This window comes from Uloborus diversus, chromosome 4, assembly GCF_026930045.1.
Source record: "Uloborus diversus isolate 005 chromosome 4, Udiv.v.3.1, whole genome shotgun sequence".
Classification (NCBI taxonomy): Eukaryota; Metazoa; Arthropoda; class Arachnida; order Araneae; family Uloboridae; genus Uloborus; species Uloborus diversus.
Window position 1 is genome coordinate 28,372,841 of NC_072734.1, and position 20,110 is coordinate 28,392,950.

Consider the following 20,110-nt stretch of genomic DNA (forward strand, 5'->3'; position numbering starts at 1 on the left):
AATATTTTATTGTTAATATTTTGATGCGTTCTTATTGAGGATTACACTTAATTTTTTGGAACTGATGCTGATTTGATATTGGTTTATGCGAGATGTATAAATTTATTTGAATTAAGAATTTGGACTTTAATTCGATTACTTTTGACTTAGTATTATGGAAGGGGCAGATAGAGCTCAAATAATAGCTTCTAGAGGAAGAATTAAAGCTTCTGTAACAAGACTTGAGAATACATTTAATGATATAAATACGAAAAATGAAGTTTTGATACGTATTCAAAGGTTAGATACTTTATTTACGGAATTTGAAAAACTTGATGTATTATTAGATGATAAAGATTCTGAAATAGCAGAATTTGAGGAAAAATATTTTAGATTAAAAGCTCAGTATCAAAATAAAATCGAAAGCTTTCATGTTCCGTCTCAGATAAGAGAAGTACAAATTAATGGTGGTGGTTCTGCTGTAATGCAAAATGCGGAGACAAATTTAAGTAATTTCCAATTGCCAAAGCTAAATATTACGCCTTTCTCTGGCAATTTTAATGATTGGATAAATTTTAAAGATCTTTATCTTGTAACAGTTCATAATCAAGATTCATTATCTAATGTACAAAAGCTTCAATATTTGAAAGGGTTGCTCACCGATGAGCCAGCGTCTTTAATTAAGCATATTCCCTTATCTAACGCTTCATATTTGGAAGCATGGGAAAAGCTATTGGCTAGGTATGATAAAAAGAAGAAAATTGTACAGTCTTTGATAGGAACATTTTTAGAACAGAAAGGTATCTCACAGGCGAATGATACAAATTTAAAGAACTTTATGGATACACGTGATGAAATTATTAGAGGATTGAAAGCTCTTGGTGAGGAAGCATCAAGTAGAGATCCTTGGTTAATATATTTAATGCTTCAAAAACTTGATGCAGAAAGTAGAAGGCTTTGGTCTTCTGAGACTGCTAACGTAGACTTTCCTTCTTTGAAATCATTTTTTGATTTCTTGAAAACAAGATGTTCGTCTCTTGAGTTAATAATGAACAACGAGTTAAAACAAGTAGAACCAATGAAAAATAATGTTGGTATAAAAAATCGCTCAGGTGTCAGAATTACTAAAAATTGCATTAAGTGCCATGGAGTGCATCCCTTGTTTAAATGCGTGAAATTTAAAAGCATGGATTTTAGTGGGAGAAAGAATTTTGTAAAACGAAACCAATTGTGTTATTTGTGCTTAAATTTGCACAGGGTATAAGACTGTCCGAATTCACATTTAAAGTCTATGCTGTGTCAAGCAAAGCACAATACATTATTGCATGAAAATATTAAGGGGAATACTGCTAGTGTTTCTGAATATTTAGTTGAGAAAAAAAGATTTCAAACTACCGTAGAAGAAAATGACAATCCACGAGAGAGTTTTTCAACTGATTGTGAACTTGACTCTAACAACGTAAATCGGGGTGTTATTTCCAGTACTTCTGTAAACAATACTAGAAGTGTTTCTTTTCTTCCTACTGCTCAAGTTGTAATTCAAGATAGTTCTGGAAAATCTTACACTTTCAGGGCTTTGCTGGATTCAGGATCTGAGTGCTCATTCATCAGTGAGAATTTAATGCATGTGTTACGATTAAGAAGAAAAAATGATAGAATTTCTTTGACTGGGATCGCTGAAGTGTCCGCTGGTCAAACTCGAGGCTCCGTAATGCTTGACATTGGGTCGAAATTTTCTAATGAGCGCATCGAAGTTAAAGCATATATTTTGAATAAATTAACTGCTCAGTTACCATCTGAATTTTTGGATTTAAAGGACTTAGGTTATATTAAAGCTATCAGTAATCTTGCGGACAAAGAATTCATGCGTCCGCAACCAATTGACATTATTTTGGGTTCCGACTGTTTTTTCACGATAATGCGAAATGGTAAAATTGTTGGTTCGAAGAATGAACCCATTGCCCAAGGTTATTGCTGGAAGAATTCTTCGTAGTGACATTTCGTCTCCCATTGCTCATTCGCATTTTATTAATGTCGAAGAAAACACAAATATAGATGCAATTCTTCAGAAATTTTGGCAAACTGAAGAATTACCCGTGAAAAAGAGACTGCTATCCGAAGAAGAGGAATTTTGTGAAACTCATTTCCAGACTACCTTTAAAATTAATGATCAGGGTCGATTTGTTGTCAAGTTGCCAATTTACAAAGATAAATCATTGTTAAGAAACTAAGAAAACTAGCTGTATCGAGATTATTTGCAATGGAAAGAAAATTCAAAACTGATAAAGAGTTTGAAGATGAATATAAAAGTTTCATGATTGATTATGAAAAATTGGGACTCATGACACGTGCTGAAACAAGCCCTGACTTTCTAAACTCTGATACATACTTTCTTCCTCATCATGCTGTTATCAAGAATGATAGTGTTTCTACAAAACTCAGAGTTGTTTTCGATGGTTCGTGTAAGCCACCTGATTCTCATTCCTTGAATTCTATCTTGGCTGTTGGTCAAACAGTGCAACCAGATTTATTTGCTATTCTCATGAGGTTTCGTATGAATAGAATAGCATTTTCAGCAGATATTCAACAGATGTATCGGCAAATTCTTGTTGATTTTGCGGATCAAGATCTACAGAGAATTGTTTGGAGGGAGTCGGAGAGTTCTCCAATTAGTGAATTTCGATTATGTACTCTTACCTATGGTACTTCGGCAGCACCATTTTTAGCGACGCGAGTGTTGCATCAAATTGGTTTAGACATTGAAAACGAAGATCCTACTGCATCATCTATAATTAGGAATTCTTTCTACATTGATGACTTAATGTCAGGTTCAAATTCGAACGAAGAAGCTATTGCAACAATCAAAACACTTTCTGAAGTTTTGGAAGCTGGAGGATTTCATTTGAGAAAATGGCGTTCTAATTCTCCACAAGTACTGTCTGATTCTTTGCCTACTTCACCCAAAGAAGTTCAAAATTTAGAGATTCATCCAGATGAGTGCTCTAAAGCTTTAGGTCTCACGTGGGACTCCTTAAACTACTGCTTTGTTTTTAAAGTTAATTTCAAATTTGAAGGTAATATTACAAAACGAACATTTTTATCGCAATCAGCCAAGTTATTTGATCCTCTTGGGTTTTTATCACCATGCACTATTTCTATCAAAATATTTTATCAGCAGTTATGGCTTTTGAAATTGGACTGGGATAGTCCTCTGCCTCAAGAACTTGCTACGAAATGGGAAGCTTTTCAAAGGAACTTTGAGCAAGTGTGCTACATTCGCATTCCGAGATGGATTCAAAGAACTAATAAGAACATTATTCTTCATGGTTTTTGTGACGCCTCAGAATGTGCTTATGCTGCTGTCACCTATGCAGTGCAGCCTCGTTCTGATGAGGAGTCAGAAGTAATTATTTTGACATCTAAAAGCAAGGTTGCTCCACTGAAGTCTGTTTCAATTCCCAGACTTGAATTAAATGGTGCTCTGTTACTAGCAAGATTGTATTCTTCGACAAAGAGCATATTTTCAGACTGTGATATCTCATTCCATGCATGGACAGATTCTCAAGTCGTTTTAACCTGGTTGTCGTCTCCTCCTCGTAATTGGAAACCTTATGTTTCTAACAGAACTTCTGAAATTTTAGACTTAGTACCAGTTAAAAGTTGGTCGTTCGTCCCAACGAAGGAAAATCCGGCAGACATTGCGTCCAGAGGATTAGCTCCTAAATATCTTCCGGATTGCACAATTTGGTGGAAAGGACCTTCGTGGCTAAAATTAACTGAAGAAAGCTGGCCTAAACAACTACATAGAGCTGAAAATTCAGAAACTGTCTTGAAGGAGAAAAAGAACTTTAAATTTAGTTTCAATACTTCTGTTAATTGTAGTATCATTGATAACTTATTTCAGAAATTTTCTTCATTTTCTAAAATTATTGATATATTAGCATTTTGTTTTAGGTTTATCTCAAATTGTAGAGTGAGAAATCGTAAGCCAAAACCAGGTATTTTGAGCAATGATAAGCCATTGCCACTGACTACATCTGAAAGAAAGCAGGCAGGTAAAGTGGTAATTTCTTATATTCAATCTGCGTACTTTAGCGATGAAATTGATTGCATCAAGAATGACAAGTCTCTACCATGTAAAAGTTTATTGCTAAGTTTATGCCCATTTATTGATAAGGATGGCTTGATTAGGGTGGGAGGAAGGTTGCAAAATTCGCAGCTGCCTTTTAGTGCTAAACACCCAATTATTTTACCAGCTCAGCATAAAATTAGTTCATTATTAGTTAAACATTTTCATATGTTACATTTTCATGCTAGTACTACTTTATTACTAGGTATTTTGCGCCAACAATATTGGATTATAGGTGCTAGAAAAATTATCAAAAAATGTATTCATAACTGCGTTATTTTTTGTAGATATAGATATTCTGTTTCAAAACAAATAATGGGTAATCTTCCTGTAGATAGAGTTACTCTTACTAAACCGTTTTCAGTGTGTGGGGTAGATTATGCTGGCCCAGTTAGTATTTTGAAGCATAGAGGTAGGGGTGCCAAAACTACTAAAGGTTACATAGCGCTATTTGTTTGTTTTGCCACCAAGGCTCTACATTTAGAGTTAGTTAGTGATATGACATCTGAAACTTTTATTGCTGCTTTGCGCAGATTTTGTTCCCGAAGAGGAGCTCCAAAGCACATCCATTCTGATCATGGTACTACCTTTGTCGGGGCTAAAAAACAGTTGTCAACTATATATAACTTTGTGTCCTCTATTAATAAAGATGAAAAAATAAGTTATTTCTTGTCCCAAATGAATATTGAATGGCATATGATACCGCCACTTAAGTCCTCACTTTGGTGGATTATGGGAGGCAGGCGTTAAATCAGTAAAATTTCATATAAAACGGGTTATCGGGAATACAAATTTAACGTTTGAAGAACTAACCACTCTTCTGACTCAAATCGAGGCTTTACTTAATTCTCATCCTCTCATTACACTTGATGATAGTGATTTGAGCCAGTTGAGCATGTTAACACCCTCCCATTTCTTGATAGGTGAAGTAATTTCTTCTCCTCCTGAGTATGTACAGGAAAGTAAGTTGTCACTACGCTCTAGATGGGATATTGTTCAAAAAATGAAACTTGGATTTTGGAAAAGATGGCGTGTGGACTATTTGAGTTCACTCCAAAATAAAAATAAAAATGGAAAACTAAGGACATTAATTTTGTTGTAGGGGATATAGTCCTCATAAGAGAGGATAACGTTCCTCCTTCTATTTGGCCTTTGGGTAAAATAATTGCTACCCATTCAGGTAAGGATGGTGTGGTAAGAGTTGTTACTTTAAAAACTGCAAAAGGTAGTTTTAAACGGCCAATAGGGAAGTATTCGATTTTCTAATTTCATTTTTATATGATAGAGTAACATACATGAATATCATCTGCGAAAAAATTTTTACGATACGACTAATACTTTTTTTTTAAATAATTTTTTAACGTTCACGCGCGAGTGACGTCATTTGCTTGTTAACGAAATCAGTCCTTTGACTGACGTCACTGCCGCGCTGCGAGGCGGTGGGGTTGGCTAGGACAAAGAAGTGCTTGGCGATCTTTGGGGGAAAGCGCGGGAAAACAAGAGCCTTCTAACAGCAGCCAGCAGCGCCCATAAAAGCAGGGCTGCGGAGTCGGAAGGAAAATGGCCGACTCCGACTCCGGACTTTTTAAATTTTTTTTATTTTATTTTTTTCAACTCTGTCTCTCCCTTCAGGGGAAGGGGGCCTTTAAACAGAGATTGAAATATTAATTCCTTTTTATGAAAATTTCGCATTTTGTTTTTTATTGTAAACCCAAGACGCATACAACATTAGAAATTCAATTTAAAAATCAAATTTTCCAATAGTTACGAGTTAAAAAGTGAGATGACATAAAAATCCCTTTTAAAAAAATTGAAAAGGATTGCCTGTAATTTGCCCCCCCCCCCCCCCTTTAATGTCTAACAAATAGATATTAACCAAATCGTGTTCTTTCAATTTTTAAAAGCTGTTACTTGAGAGAGAAAAAAGCTTTTTTTCTAAATCCAAGTTCTTGAGAGGGGGTTTGATGGCACCCAAAGTAAATTTCAGAGTTTATAAAAAATATAAATATTTTAATTTTGAAAATTTTCGTGAATATATTTTAAATTATATTTTATCAATAAAATTTCAACGAAAATAGGGCTCATATACATCAGGAGCTTATTTTACACAAAATGCGGCGGTATACAAATTTTTACGAATAGCTTTTACTATACCTATATTTCTTCTTCGCTAAATTTTTTATTTAAATTTTATTGGCTGCTTTAGAATTAACCTTAATATGAAGATTTTAAGATTAACTGCAATTATTGAGTGTTGTAATCAAGAAATTATTTACACTTATTTTGTTCTATACTTTTTAGTGAGAACCAAATTTATAGAAATAGTCTTATCAAAGAAAAAAACATTAAATTATTTCATCAGATCTTTTGGATTCGTGCTTTCGCTGCAGAACTTCTTTGAATTTGCCGATCACTCTTAAAAGTTTCAACCTTAGCTACGGGCTTTGATTTACTAACTTGTTACGTTTCCTTACTACTTTATATGAGATCGAACAAAACTATATATATATATTGTATATATATATATATATATATATTTTTTTTTTGTCGTGTCCATGGACAATTAAATGGCTCCGTGTGTCTTTAAGACTGCGTCCGCTAGCTGCAACGCATCTGTGCTGTAGAGAACCTCTCGAAGTTCTGAAGCCAGTGGCACCATACCCAGCTGCAGAACATGTGGGATAAGGGCCGGGCACTCAAGAATGTGATCCGGAGTCAGTTGGGCATCGGTGCAGTTCTTGCAGGGAATATAAGTTCTCGTTTTGTCGGGAAGAATTTTCATCCCTTTATAGTGGCTTGTTCTTAATCTTGCAATTGTAGATGTTAGGATTCTGGGGCAATCAAAGTCGGTGATGAGGGGCTTCTTAAAGGTATGTGGCAGAAGTCTATGTTTTGCGACAGCATTTGAGTCTGCTACCGTGATGGTGGTGCAAGGTTTGCCAATGTTTCTGCCTTCTTTTGCTAGGGAATCCGCACACTCATTCCCTTCAATATTCACGTGTGCCGGTATCCATTGCAGCATGCAGGATTTTCCGTTGCCGTGCAAGTCTTCGAGTAGGGCATTTATGGCAGAGGTGATGTTGGTTGCTCCGTTTTTGATTGCTTCTAAGGCCGCTTTTGAGTCAGAGAAGATTGCCAATCCATCAGTTGGGACTGAGATCTCTTGATTGGTCATGTAAAAAGTGAGTGCCTCCTTAATCGCAAGAAGTTCGCTGGTAAAGTTAGAAGCAATTATGCCTGTGTTGATATTATGTGTATATCTATCTCTATTTGGAAGGAGGAAGAGAATGCCAGCACCTCCTTTGTTGAGGGATATGTCAGATGAGCCGTCCGTATAGACAGTCACAAAGTTACCCTGGGAGAACTTTTCAATCGTCTCAAGGCCTTTTTGTCTGAGTGTTTGTGGGTCTTCTTTTTTCGAGCATGGCTGTAGGAGGTTCAAATTAATCTTTGTTTCCTTTGGTGGCTTTCTGGGAAAAAGAGGCTCTTACACAAAGTTCAAGGTGGAATGCTCTAACTTTATTTGGCTCCTGATGTCTCCATCAAGTTAGAGCGTTGATGATCTTTTAAGCCTTTTCCTGTCTTTCCATTCGTTGAACACTCTGGTGGAGATATGGTCTTTATTGTAGCAATGTAGTTTGTTGGTGAACTTAATGGTGGTAAGATTGCGCCTACACTCCAGAGGAGGCAGACCACATTCCTGTTCAGCTTTTTCGTTATTAGTGGAAGAGACTGAGCTAATAATAATTTTTGATGCTCGCTGTTGTATTGAATCTAATTTAAGTTTGGAAGTGGCGGATGCCGGACACCAGATTGGGGCAGCATATTCAAGTTCTGTTCTAATAATAGAGCAATAAGCACTTTTTAGGGCTTTAGGTCTTGATCCCCATGTAGTTTCGCAGAGTTTTCTAAGTATGTTTAATTTTTCAAGCGCTTTGTTAGAAGTTTGTTCAATGTGCTTTGAAAAGCGAAGCTCAGGGTCTAAGGTTACACCGAGATAGGTAGGGAAGAAAACCCTTTCGATGTTGGAGTCTTCAATTTTAATATTTGCATTAAAAGTGCCTCTATGTCGTCTGTCAGTAGAGAAAATGCAAAAGTTTGTCTTATCAGCATTTATGGTCAACTTGAGCTCTTTTGCCCATGCGGCAATGCCCCTCAGAGATTTGTTCAGAGCCTCCTCTGATGCTGCAATGTCTGCGTGAGTATGCCATAGAGCGACATCGTCTGCGTAGCATGTGATTTTCGTGTCTGGATGAATGTGAGGGTGAATGGTGTTCATATATGTAAGAAAAAGAAGATGACTGAGAACTGAACCCTGAGGTACTCCAGCCCACAGTCTACGTGACTCAGATAGCACACCATTGAACTTAACAGAGAATCTCCTGCCTCTAAGAAAGTCATTAATCCAGAGGAGTGCATTTCCCTTGATTCCAGAACTGTGGATAATGTCTACCAGTTTTTGACGCCAAACTCGGTCAAAAGCTGAAGAGAGGTCTAAAAACACTGCGACAGTTTTCAAATGAGGCTTTTCTTGGAAACCATTGATTATTGTTTGACTCAGGTAGAACAACTGGTCCACAGTGCTAAGATTGGCACGATAGGCTGTTTGATAGAAATGAAGAATGTTGTGCTCCGTGAGATACTTCATAAGACGGCAGTGGATTACACGCTCCATAAGCTTACAGAGAATGCATGTCAGGGATATAGGTCTATAACCCTTGCAATTGGAAGCATCCTTTCCCGCCTTGAGGATAGGTATGATGATAGAGCTCTTCCAAATCTTGGGCAATTTGCCACTGCGCCAGGAGATGTTAAAAATGTTGAGTAAGTACCTTTTGGCAATTTAAAAAAACTATATATTTCTATTTTTATATGAAAGTGATTACTTGAAAATGTTAGGCAACAAAACCGTTCGCTGACAGTTGCTATTAGTTAAGTTAAAAAGCAAGCAAACTAGAGGACGGCTACAGAAAGTTCGGAAAGCACTCAAGTTGGCTGATTGCCATAATGGCAGTTATTTTCTCATTAGTATCTTCTTACACACGTAACCGAACCAATTGGTAGTCAATTTTTAAAAAATGCAAGGAGAGTTAATAAAAAGGAAAGAAAAAAAGAAGCCCGGAGTCGGAGTCGGCATGTGTTCTAACGACTCCGACTCCTTTACCCCAAAATCAGTCCGACTCAGTCTCCGACTCCACAGCCCTGCATAAAAGGCTAGTGAAAATCCTTTGCTGTCTGTAGGGTTTAATGCATTCTGCGATTGTTTTTAATTTGATTTTCTTTGTCATGGCTAGTAGAATCAATTACAAGTATTGCTTCGTTCCTGGATGCGTATCTACATCTAAAAAAACTCCTCACAGGCGATTTGTTATTGTTCCGTCCCAGCAGGATCTTCGAAAGAAGTGTTTTCAAGTGTGTTTATTAATTAAAATTTGAAAATGAAAATTTGCACTGCATTTTAATTAAAAACTATGTCAAGTGAGAAATACAGTTTAAAATATATGTTCACAACTGTTCATAAATAAATGTTTAATAAGCATGTGAGATATTTTTTAAAAAATGCAAGTAAACAAAGGAATTTAAACCCTGCACAATACACTTAAATAGAAAGTAATAGATGCATTACTATTACCATTTTAATAACAATGCAAAAACTATTAATACTTTCTTTTTAACATTCAAACTATCTTCAAATTTTAACTATTGCAAATTGATAATTTAAAAATACATTTTCAGTTTATCACCAGAAGCGTTTCTATATATACAAGACCTTTCTCACATGCAAAAAGGTACTTATTTTATGAAATGAACACCATTTTCAAATTTATTATTTTTATCAAAAGAGCAAAAAAATATATTTTTCCTTTTTTTGCTAAGTTGCACAAAAACTCAAGGATAATAAACATGTATTAATGGATTTAAAACAATTTTCCACAAAAAAAAAAGCAGATCAACTTTTATCGCCAACAAAGCGAAAAATTTTCATGCAAAAACTGCTCTAAAACTTAGTACTGGAATCACTTGCAGTAGGGTTGTTACAAAATGCGCGCCTCATTAAAAGCCGCCAAGTAAGAACTGGAATAGCGCTCTTACATTGTAATTTATATATTCAGATAAAAAAACCATCTACACATAAATGGAAATGATCAATCTTGATAAGGGAAACTGATGCGAATAATATGAACTGCAAACATAGACGGATATGTACGTACAATTTTAAAGAATAACAATGGTGAAACTTTGTTGTTTCACTCACCGTACTTCTAGGACATTAAATCTCTCGTCCTTTCGAAAAATGTCAAACACCATGAATGACTTTACTTGAGGAAGGTTATTGGATTGACCTTTCGTGAATCCTAGCTCCATGATGGAAAAAATGCTGGTTAAAGGCTTTAAAAAGGCTGAAAAAGACAGTGCTATTCACCTCCTGGTAGGCGCAACACGGCATGGAAATGGAGATCTGATCGGAACAGGGAAATGACGTCAGCTACTGACGTTTTAGGCCACACCTCTTTTTTGCGCATCGCTCTTTAAAAAAATCATAAAAAATCAATCGTTGGTTTTAAAAATCCGGCCATAGTGAGTTTTTGTGTTTTGTAAGCCTGTCAACAATGTGCAATAGTTAAAATTGGAATATTTGATAGGTTGATACTTCCTTATTGTAAAATTGTGCAAACTTCCAACACATCAAGAATAGTTTCTTGATGGGTGGGAGTATGTTACGGCTTCTTCCTTTTACGTGCAATGTTCGGCTTAATAGTTTTTCTGTTTATCGTCTGCGGTTTATATTTCTTTTTATGTATGGCAACAGCGAAGAATTGTAACGGAACAGGTGGGAGTTGGTGAATAACAACGTGGTAGTTGAATAGTTTTTTTCTCGCCCTACGTCGGCGGAGAACTGTATTATGTTATAGTCAATAAAATATCTTCCTTTGTTTAAATACGTTTTGGAATTAATGAAGTTTAGAATTATTGATTTATGAGATTTTCTGAGTGAATTGGAAGAACACAGGTTGTTGATGAACAAAACGTAATTCATAAATGAATTTACCCCTTCATGTTACTCATTTACTCCACTAAGAGCATTACACATGGTTATGAGTTCTAACATAGCATGCATACATGAGCATAAGCAAGTGTTTTTCCAGTGGAACACACTTTATAAACAAGCTTAATTAAAACTGAATTTTTAAGCTAACTAGCTTTTAATTTTTTTTTAAATTTTATTCTTTAGTAATGACAGAAAATTGAGACTATTTAATAATTTATGCTGTCATGTATTACTAAACTAATTTTAAGATATGGATCAAGTACCTTAAAAAGGGGAAGGGAACAGTTTAATTTATGAAGGTATACATACAATAAAAGAAAAAACAAACTTCAAGCTAAAATAGGCAAAGGTAAGCCCAAAATGTATAGCTCAAAATCAAAAGAACAGCTTTAAAACAGCTTTTTAATGCACTTTTATCTCAGTCGTTTCATAGTAGAAATTTTATACTTTTACTAACAATTACAATTGCTTTATTCAGTTTCATAGTACATAATGTATCATCTGCAAATTTGTTACCAGGAAGTAAACGAAGCATGTTGGATTAATAAATATTTCATTTTTGAAAGTTTAACCCAATGATAAAATACAGCATCCACGATAGGCCACTTGTTAAAAAGTGGTCAATATTCACAGTCCCTCATTACTGGACATTACACAATTTTACTTGCAGTTTTAACATTCATACAGATGCCAATAAAAATAATCCCCATGAATACCAAGGAACTATCTATCATATATACACAAGAGCAAATATAGAGGTTTTATGATTACTGAAATGACCATACCAAGGGCTGCTTCCAAAAGACTAATCAGCTCTTCAAAGTATCCTCTATCTTGGTAATAATTTATTAAGTCTTCAAGCTCATCAGCATGTACAACAATATGAAGACCACACATTTGGGCTAATCTGAATTCTTCATTATCAACACAAGCAAAACAAACCTAAAAAAACCTAGACTTTAGTACAACTGATATCACAACTTAAATAAAACACTAACATATATACATTTCAGAATCTATTCAATGTTGCTAAATTTGAAAAGAGAGCCCCCAAGTTTCTATTACTATATGCACATTAACTATTGTTACAAATTTTGGGAACATAAAATCAATAAGATAAGGGAGGGGACTAAATACAGAGTATGCCGATGAAGCTTGCTGTTTGGAGACAAGAAATAACTTTCACTGCAGTTGCTCTTTTTCTTTCTATCTCCACTCTTTCTTTACCAGTGGTGGCATTTGGGACTTATGGGAGGGGGAGGGGAGGTAAAAAAAAAAGAAAACTAAAAGCCAAGAAATTTTCATCGGCAGCAAAATTTTCAAACTTAGAAGTACAAAATTTTGTTTGGGCTAGTTTTGAGAATATTTAAGCAGATAAGTGAAAATTGATGAATATTGTATATAAACTGTCCCCGAAGAAACTTACACATGAATTAGATTTATATTATTTACCCTGAAATATTTTGAGGTGTCACAAACACTTGGTAATAATTATTAAGTATGGCTAGTTAAAGTAAAATAATTGATTTACTAATACCTAAACTATACATTTACTAAAAATTATTGTTTGTGCTAAATAATGTTTTATAAACAGATATGCAAAGTAAATGTTCTGAAAATTTTGAAGTTTCTGCTTTTTTTGAATAATTTCCAGTTTAAGCTCTTAAATTTGATAATGAAATAAATTAACCATAAAAGCAGGTGCCCCCCTCTCCTCGCCACTGCTCTTTATCACACATAGCTTTCAGTGCCATATTGTGAAGAGCGACTGTCAGCTGCTGGCTAGTGAGGTTGTCTTTCTTCAACCACGCTTGTTGCAACATGGAGCTTTTTCAAATTTAAAAACTAATTTTTTTATGAGCAAAATAGTTAAGATTTTAAAATCCAGGGTTCATACTCTATTTGGATGAAAAAATTCCATGACTTTTTCATGACTTCAATGAAAATTTTCATGACCTTGTTACATGAAGAGAATAGTACTAGTTAATCTCAAACTTGGTAATATTTGGAAATGAGAATTAGCAAAACGTCTGTATGAATGCCACAGCCTCATTGGAGCACTTACTTGTAATGGAAAAAATATAAGTGCACACTTAAAAAACTAAACTAGTTACCTTCTAGTGTCAACAGTGCCTTTAATCATCCATGTAACTTGACAGTATTTTGGTTCTTTGAAGTAAAGCCACATAGTTTAGTTCTTCATGTTTCTAAACCAGATCTTTTTCGAAAAAACCATTCAGTAATGAATCAATCTTCCGATTCAAAAGTATATTTGTTTTGTTTACAAATTTGCATATTTTCAAATGCATATAAATTAATAGGTTCAGAAATTCCAGAACACGTTTAATTCCCGACATTGAACGTAGCAGTGGGTCGCATGATTTAGTTTTGGGTGCCGTACGTTGGGCACTACTGTTTTAGGTCACTAGAATTCCTGTTTTTCTGTATTCTATCGCCTGACTTAAGATCTTTATTTTCTAAAACATTCAACAAATTAAGATAAACTCTGATAAATTAAAAAAGTTCTTACGAGTGATGGAATCAAACTCGCATGCAATTGGTTTTTTTTTTTTTTTGAGTGGGCGTGGCAAAACTAAGAACGTGAAATTTTGCTACTACAGAATAATATGAAACATAAGAAGTGTTGAAAATAACAGAAAATTCGAAATAAGTGATGTCCAGGCAGTAAAATCACATTGCAAAAAATGGCAAGTAGCTGCGATAGAAGTGGATGCAATGAGATTTCAAAATTCAGATTTGATTTTTGGATCGTTCAATTTTCCACTTTTAATAGCTTTTATGTGCTATACTGTTAAATCACTCAAGATTCCTAATGCTCCTTTAGCTACTGTTCCCTTCTATTTGTCCAGGAAATTTTTCCATGACTTGAAATAAATTTCCATGACTTTCAATGAAAACTTCAATTTTCCATGACTTTTCCAGGTCTGAAATTCTGTTATTTTTTTTCCATGACTTTCCAGGATTTCCATGACCCGTACGAACCCTGAAAATCTATCAACAAAAAAAATATTACTAAGTTAAACGATACATTAGTTTAAGTTTATGACTCCAGTATAGTAGGGCTGTTTAGAATATTTTATTTAAAGCCATTTTAATCATGTCTACCTTACCACAATGATATACACTAAGGATAACTAGTTTCAATCCTCTGAATTTTAAACGCATGTGTTTGTAACCAATCGTAAGTGGTTCCAATTTCAACCGATGCTTGATCCTATCTGTGGAATGCCAGTGAGATTTGTGTGTGTGGACTAAAATTATCTTTTACTTACTGAAGTTCCATAAGAGATAGTATGTGCTTTGTACATTAGGATGTCATGTGCTGAATTTTTCATTCATATTCTACTCAGGGAGCTGAAATAGTGAATTCCAATCAAAATATATTTTCATGGACTTCTCCAGAAGTGAACTGGAAATATGGCAACTATTGTTTAAAGAGTGGATATACTACAATTAAATTCGTATTTTAAATTGGAGAGATTTTTATAATATCAAAATTTATGTAGCATATAATTTGTAAAATAATGAAGTGTTTTCAATATTTAAACAAATGCTTCATATTTTTGAAAACTTTACCATTTAATTCTCTAATGACACCCGCATCTTTAAATGGCTTGTTAATATGTTTAGTTCGTTGAACTTATGATTGAAATCAAGTTTTTTCTCCCTAAAAGTAGGTTAAAACAAATGTTCAATTGCAATACTTTTTGTGTAATTGGATTGATTTGATTGTACAAGCATTCTTTTCAAGAAAGTTACTCTTTAAAAATATTTATTGATAAAATGCCATTTAATGTTTCTGTTTATGCTATTAGGGGACTGAGGAGCTTTCTCAAATTTGAAGATTATTTTCAAGAGCAAAATAATTAGGATTTTAAAATTGCAAAAACATTACTAAATTAAGTGATGCTTCTTTTAAATGATATGAAATTCTATTAATTACTCAACAGAAGATTTCTACCATATTTTTGTACGATAATTTAACAAAATATTACAGGATTTTATAGCGATTATTATACAACCAATTTTTTTTGAACAAACACTACATAAATTTTAGTACTAATGATGTCAAAAAATAATTACTTCTTTCCAGGTGCGCGTAGAGTTGGCTTTTCTAGCACTATCCACAGCTCCTTGAAATTCTTTTAGATGAACCAAAGTTATAGCCAAACGTGCAAAGTTAGACACATTGTTGTACAATAGCTTAGCAGGCTCATAAAGACCATCATCAAAACAGCGATCACCAATCTACAAACAAAAACATTCCACTTATGAAATCTGTTGATAATAATGTATCAACTTTTGACTCTTGAACAAAATAAGCCTTTTTCAGACACATTTAAGATTAACCATTGACAAAATTCAGTGCCTATGATAAATAACAAGGAAGAAAAAATTTTCTTTTTTCTACAAATTCAAATCAAGTTAAACATAAGTCAACATAAGTCAAGTTAAACATCGAGATGAAAGGTTCTAAAGATTATATTAACACAAAAACAATTCAAAGCAAAAAATGTTTTGTTTTTAAAAATTTAAAAATGAGGATATTAGTTCATACATTTAAATGTTAAAAAATACTTATGAACATAACACTTACCTTTTGTATATCAGCATGATTAGGTCCTGAGATAAATTCTTCCAAATCTGCCAAGCGGTTTGTTTTTGCATAAGCATAAATTAACTCTGATTCAACATAAGATTCACGAGCTTTTTTTCGTGCCATTTGAAGATACCGTACTAGATCTTCCCAGCTTTCTGGAAAAAGTAGAGAAAAGTTTAAATACATGAAAAAAATTGAAGTTTTGAAAGAAAATCTTCAAGTTTTAAAAGATAAGTAAAAAAGCAACTCAATGCTACTAATTAGTCAAACTTTTAAGGAATATTGAACTAGAGCTTTCAGAATGCTTATGGTGTAAGATTTTTATCTCTATATAAATAAATTATAAATATGGTTCATTTTAGTTCTACTACCTATAAATCTTAAGTGAGATTCACTTTTGAACTAAGAAGAAACTGAACAGAGAAGTAATCGATCAAAAGGGAACATATCCACTTCAAGAAAACTTTTTTTTTATCATTTTCCCTATCTTTAAGATAACCTTAATCAAATTCCCAGCCTGTAGAGGTCTAAACGCAACAAATCCATAATTTATTAGAGGAGTAAGTTAGACTTTATCAAAAGATAATAAATCCACCCTCTACATTTTTTTTCAGGTCATTTAGACAAAAAGGGAACATACCCTGATTGAATCTGTTAAGGGATCTAAGGACCTTTAAACTTCAAAATTTTCGATTTTCGTGGAAAAAAAAAGGTTACGCACAGTTTAATTTTGAACAATTTGATACCTTATTTATTACTATACGCCAAAAACTTTTTGAGTTATTGTAAAAATGCCTAAACTTTCCCCATAGAGATTTATGTTAACAGTAGCTGTTTAAGCCTCTTTTTCTCAGGTGCCGGTTTCTTCGGTTTTCTCGTATTGCTTGCGCGCATGATATCTCAGAAAGTTTCTTATATATATCCGTAAAACTTTTAATGTATGTTTATCTGGTTTATATTTATGACCTGAACCTAAATTAATTTACTTTTTTCAAATTATTTATATATTTTTTTGAAATTTGGTAAGTTAATATCGAAAATTTCCAAAATTTTGGGTAAAAAAAATTTATTTTTAAATATTAACTTTAACTTTTTAGTTGAAATTTAGGTTCAGATCGTTAAGATGTATCAGACAAACATGCATGAAAAGTAATACGGAAATATATAAAAAACTTTCTGAAATATCATACGCGCAAAACGAGAAAACCGAAGAAATTGACACCTGAGAAAAAGAGGCTTAAACAGCTGCTGTTAACATAAATCTCTACGGGGAAAGTTTACGCATTTTTACAATAACTCGAAAAGTTTTTGGGGTATGGTAATAAATAAGATATCAAATTGTTCAGAATAAAATTATGCATAACATATATTTTTTCCAGAAAATCGATAATTCTGAAGATTAAAGGTCCTTAGACCCCTTAAAGGAAAACTTTCCTTTTTCGAAACAGCATAGGTCAAAACCTTCCAAATCACTACCTAATATTTCAGTTTTGAATTGGGAGAAGGAAATGTCTACTACACAACCTTAGGGAAAATGCCACCTAATGTCTGCTAGGTGGCAGGTGATCTTTTGAAAAAGACATTATGCAAAAAACAAATTTAAAGACATTGACATGTTTGAGCAGCAACTATAACGCAGCAATATTAAGAATGTTAAATTTTAAAAAAGGTTCAAAAGCAAAGCTTTAAATACTGATTTCCATCTTAAAACATTTCCAAACCTGTTTTATGGGAAGTTTGCACAACATCCATATACGCGGATGGATCACCAGCTTTAATGTATGAATCGATGGCCTCTTTTACCATGCCCTGCTGCAACTGAGCTTGAGCCAGCAAACTCCAAACAGCAGGCTCATTGCATCGCTCCGCAAATTCATAAGCTCTGTCCAAGTTTTGTATGTGTTCAATTAGCACCTATAAGAGAAAATTCCATTATGTTTGTAATATTATATACTGGCCCATATAAATTCATGGATGGTCTAACTACAAAGCAAAATTTTTGGGCCACAGAAAAAAATTTAAAATTAACAGAACAAACGACTTAATTATGTTTAATGTGTAACAATTTGAAAGTTAAAAAAGTGCAAATGTTTGTTTTGCTCCTTAAGTTCAATCAAGTTTCTTGAAAAGCAATTTTAAATAAAATACTCCAGACCAAGATCTGGCAAAACTGGAGATTGATCACATTAAATGGCAACATTTTCTAAAACAGTGAAACCTGTATAAGTTGACCACTTTGCGATGCAGTACTTTGGTGGTCAACTTAGACAAGTGGTCAACTTATAGAGGGTAGTAATGAAAACTTTTGTAATTTCTTGTCCCATGCATTCATTTTTTAACTAATTGGAATACTTTTAAACTTACTGTCATTGTTTAACATTTTTAAACAATAAGAAACAAGCTGATGTGTGCATCACATGACTTCCTTTTACTCCAATTTAATGTCATTTCCCCCATTATTGGCAGTTTTAATGTGATTCAATTGTTAACTCTCTAAATATCACCAGTGTCCAAATTGAAACCAAATTTAAAATTAAAAAAAATACCAAATTAGTCACCAAGTTGGTGACAAAATTTGGCGACCAAAGGACTGGCGGTATATCGCCAAGTGTCCGACAAATTATAACACCACTTGAGTTTACATCGAAATTAAGTGATTCCCCCCCCCCCAAAAAAAGGGGCAAAAGATCCCCTTAGGAACATCCGAATGCAACCAAAAGAGAAGATCCACAACTAGGCCCCACTAGGAGTTGACGTATCAAATTACAACTTTCTAGGACATACCGTTTTTGAGTTATGTGAGATACACACATACATACGGACGTCACAAGAAAATTCATGGTAATTAACCCGGGGGGTTCCTCAAAATGGATATTTCGGGTGTCTGTAGGTTCTTAGGCATATATCCACGTGTGGGCGGGTCGAAAAAAAACTCAACATTCATTCGAGGGTGAGAAAAATGGAAATTAAGGCCGATTTTTGAGTGAAAATTTTTTCGCGAATACAATACATCCTTTTTTGTAAAAGGAAGTAAAAATGTTATTTAAATATTTTTAGAGATTATTTACCAGAATGACACGTAAAGTATCATACAGATTTAAAATTTCTGTAAATCAATTTAAAAAAAAAAAGCCTCATTGCTTATAAAAAAACTCGATATTAACAATTCCTAAAAATTCATAAAAAGTCAAAAGTGACTCAAATTCTTCATTTGATTTTTTCTTTCACATTTTTAACCATGGTAATCTACTTTTCAATAAAATACCTTCTTATTGAATTTTGGCGCATTTTCTGGCACTTAACATGAGCCCAATAGATTTCGATGGAAACAAATATTTATAGGTTTTTCTAAAATGTCCGGTTACTTATTTGAGGCAGAACTGATGAAACTTTTAGTACAATAATGCTTTTGCCTAATGGTCCAACTTACAAAGGGTATTTTACAATACTTCAAACCGAAGCTGGTGTATATTAGTGGTCAAGTTACAGAGGTTTTATTTCATTATATAAGACAGGACTAATTCCGTTCCTGACAAAAGCGGTCAACTTAGACAGGTGGTCAACTTTACAGGTTTTACTGTACTTATTTCTCATGTTTATTTTTGTACTGGCATTAACCAAAATACTTAATACATACTAGTTTCAAACCATGTTTTCAAATTTTTTTTAAAACTCTGCTTGTTGAATTAGGGTCTTTTTTTTTCGACTTTTACATGACATTCACGAATGATAGAGTATGTTTTATTTTTGAGCTAAAAACTACATTATCTGTCAGTGGCTGAATTGCAAATATATGATTTCACTGGTAACTGCAGAGAACATAATGCAATGAAATTTATGTAGAACTTACTTGAATAGCAGAAGTGTTAACATCAAATTTTTTGAAAATAGCAAACGCTTCTTCATATAGTTCACTACCAATGGCAATATTGGCAATATCAGGTGCATCATAATTATCTAATCTATTGATATATTCCATTACTCTGGTTCGGTCTGCCTTAATCGCTGTTAGAATTAGCAAGTTTTGAAGATTTCTGAAAATTCAAGAGGTCTATAAGTTATTACAATAGAGTAAAATAGTCAAACAAAGTTTTAAAAGTCGAATTTGAAAATAATAGATAAAAACTGCAGTTTTTAATTATTTAACAAAAAAATTTTGTTTTTCAGTTAATTTTTACCAAGAACCATGTTATTATTTGCTATGCTACAGAATAATCGAAATTTGTAGAGCAATAAAGTATAATTAATATTTAAAATAAACATTAACTATACTTTAAACAAAAGAATTACAAATGAAAGTTTATTTTTACACTATTGCATAGCAAAAAAG

At 33.5% G+C, this 20,110-nt stretch overlaps 1 protein-coding gene across 1 annotated transcript in view; it reads right to left on the minus strand.

The window, feature by feature from the left end:
* Positions 1–20,110, minus strand: part of LOC129220127 (clathrin heavy chain 1-like) — a 94,344-nt gene that overhangs the window by 16,807 nt on the left and 57,427 nt on the right. The window contains 5 exon segments of the mRNA XM_054854471.1: positions 11,945–12,101; positions 15,264–15,428; positions 15,778–15,935; positions 17,502–17,694; positions 19,631–19,814. Of these exon segments, the coding sequence (XP_054710446.1) occupies positions 11,945–12,101; positions 15,264–15,428; positions 15,778–15,935; positions 17,502–17,694; positions 19,631–19,814 (857 nt within the window).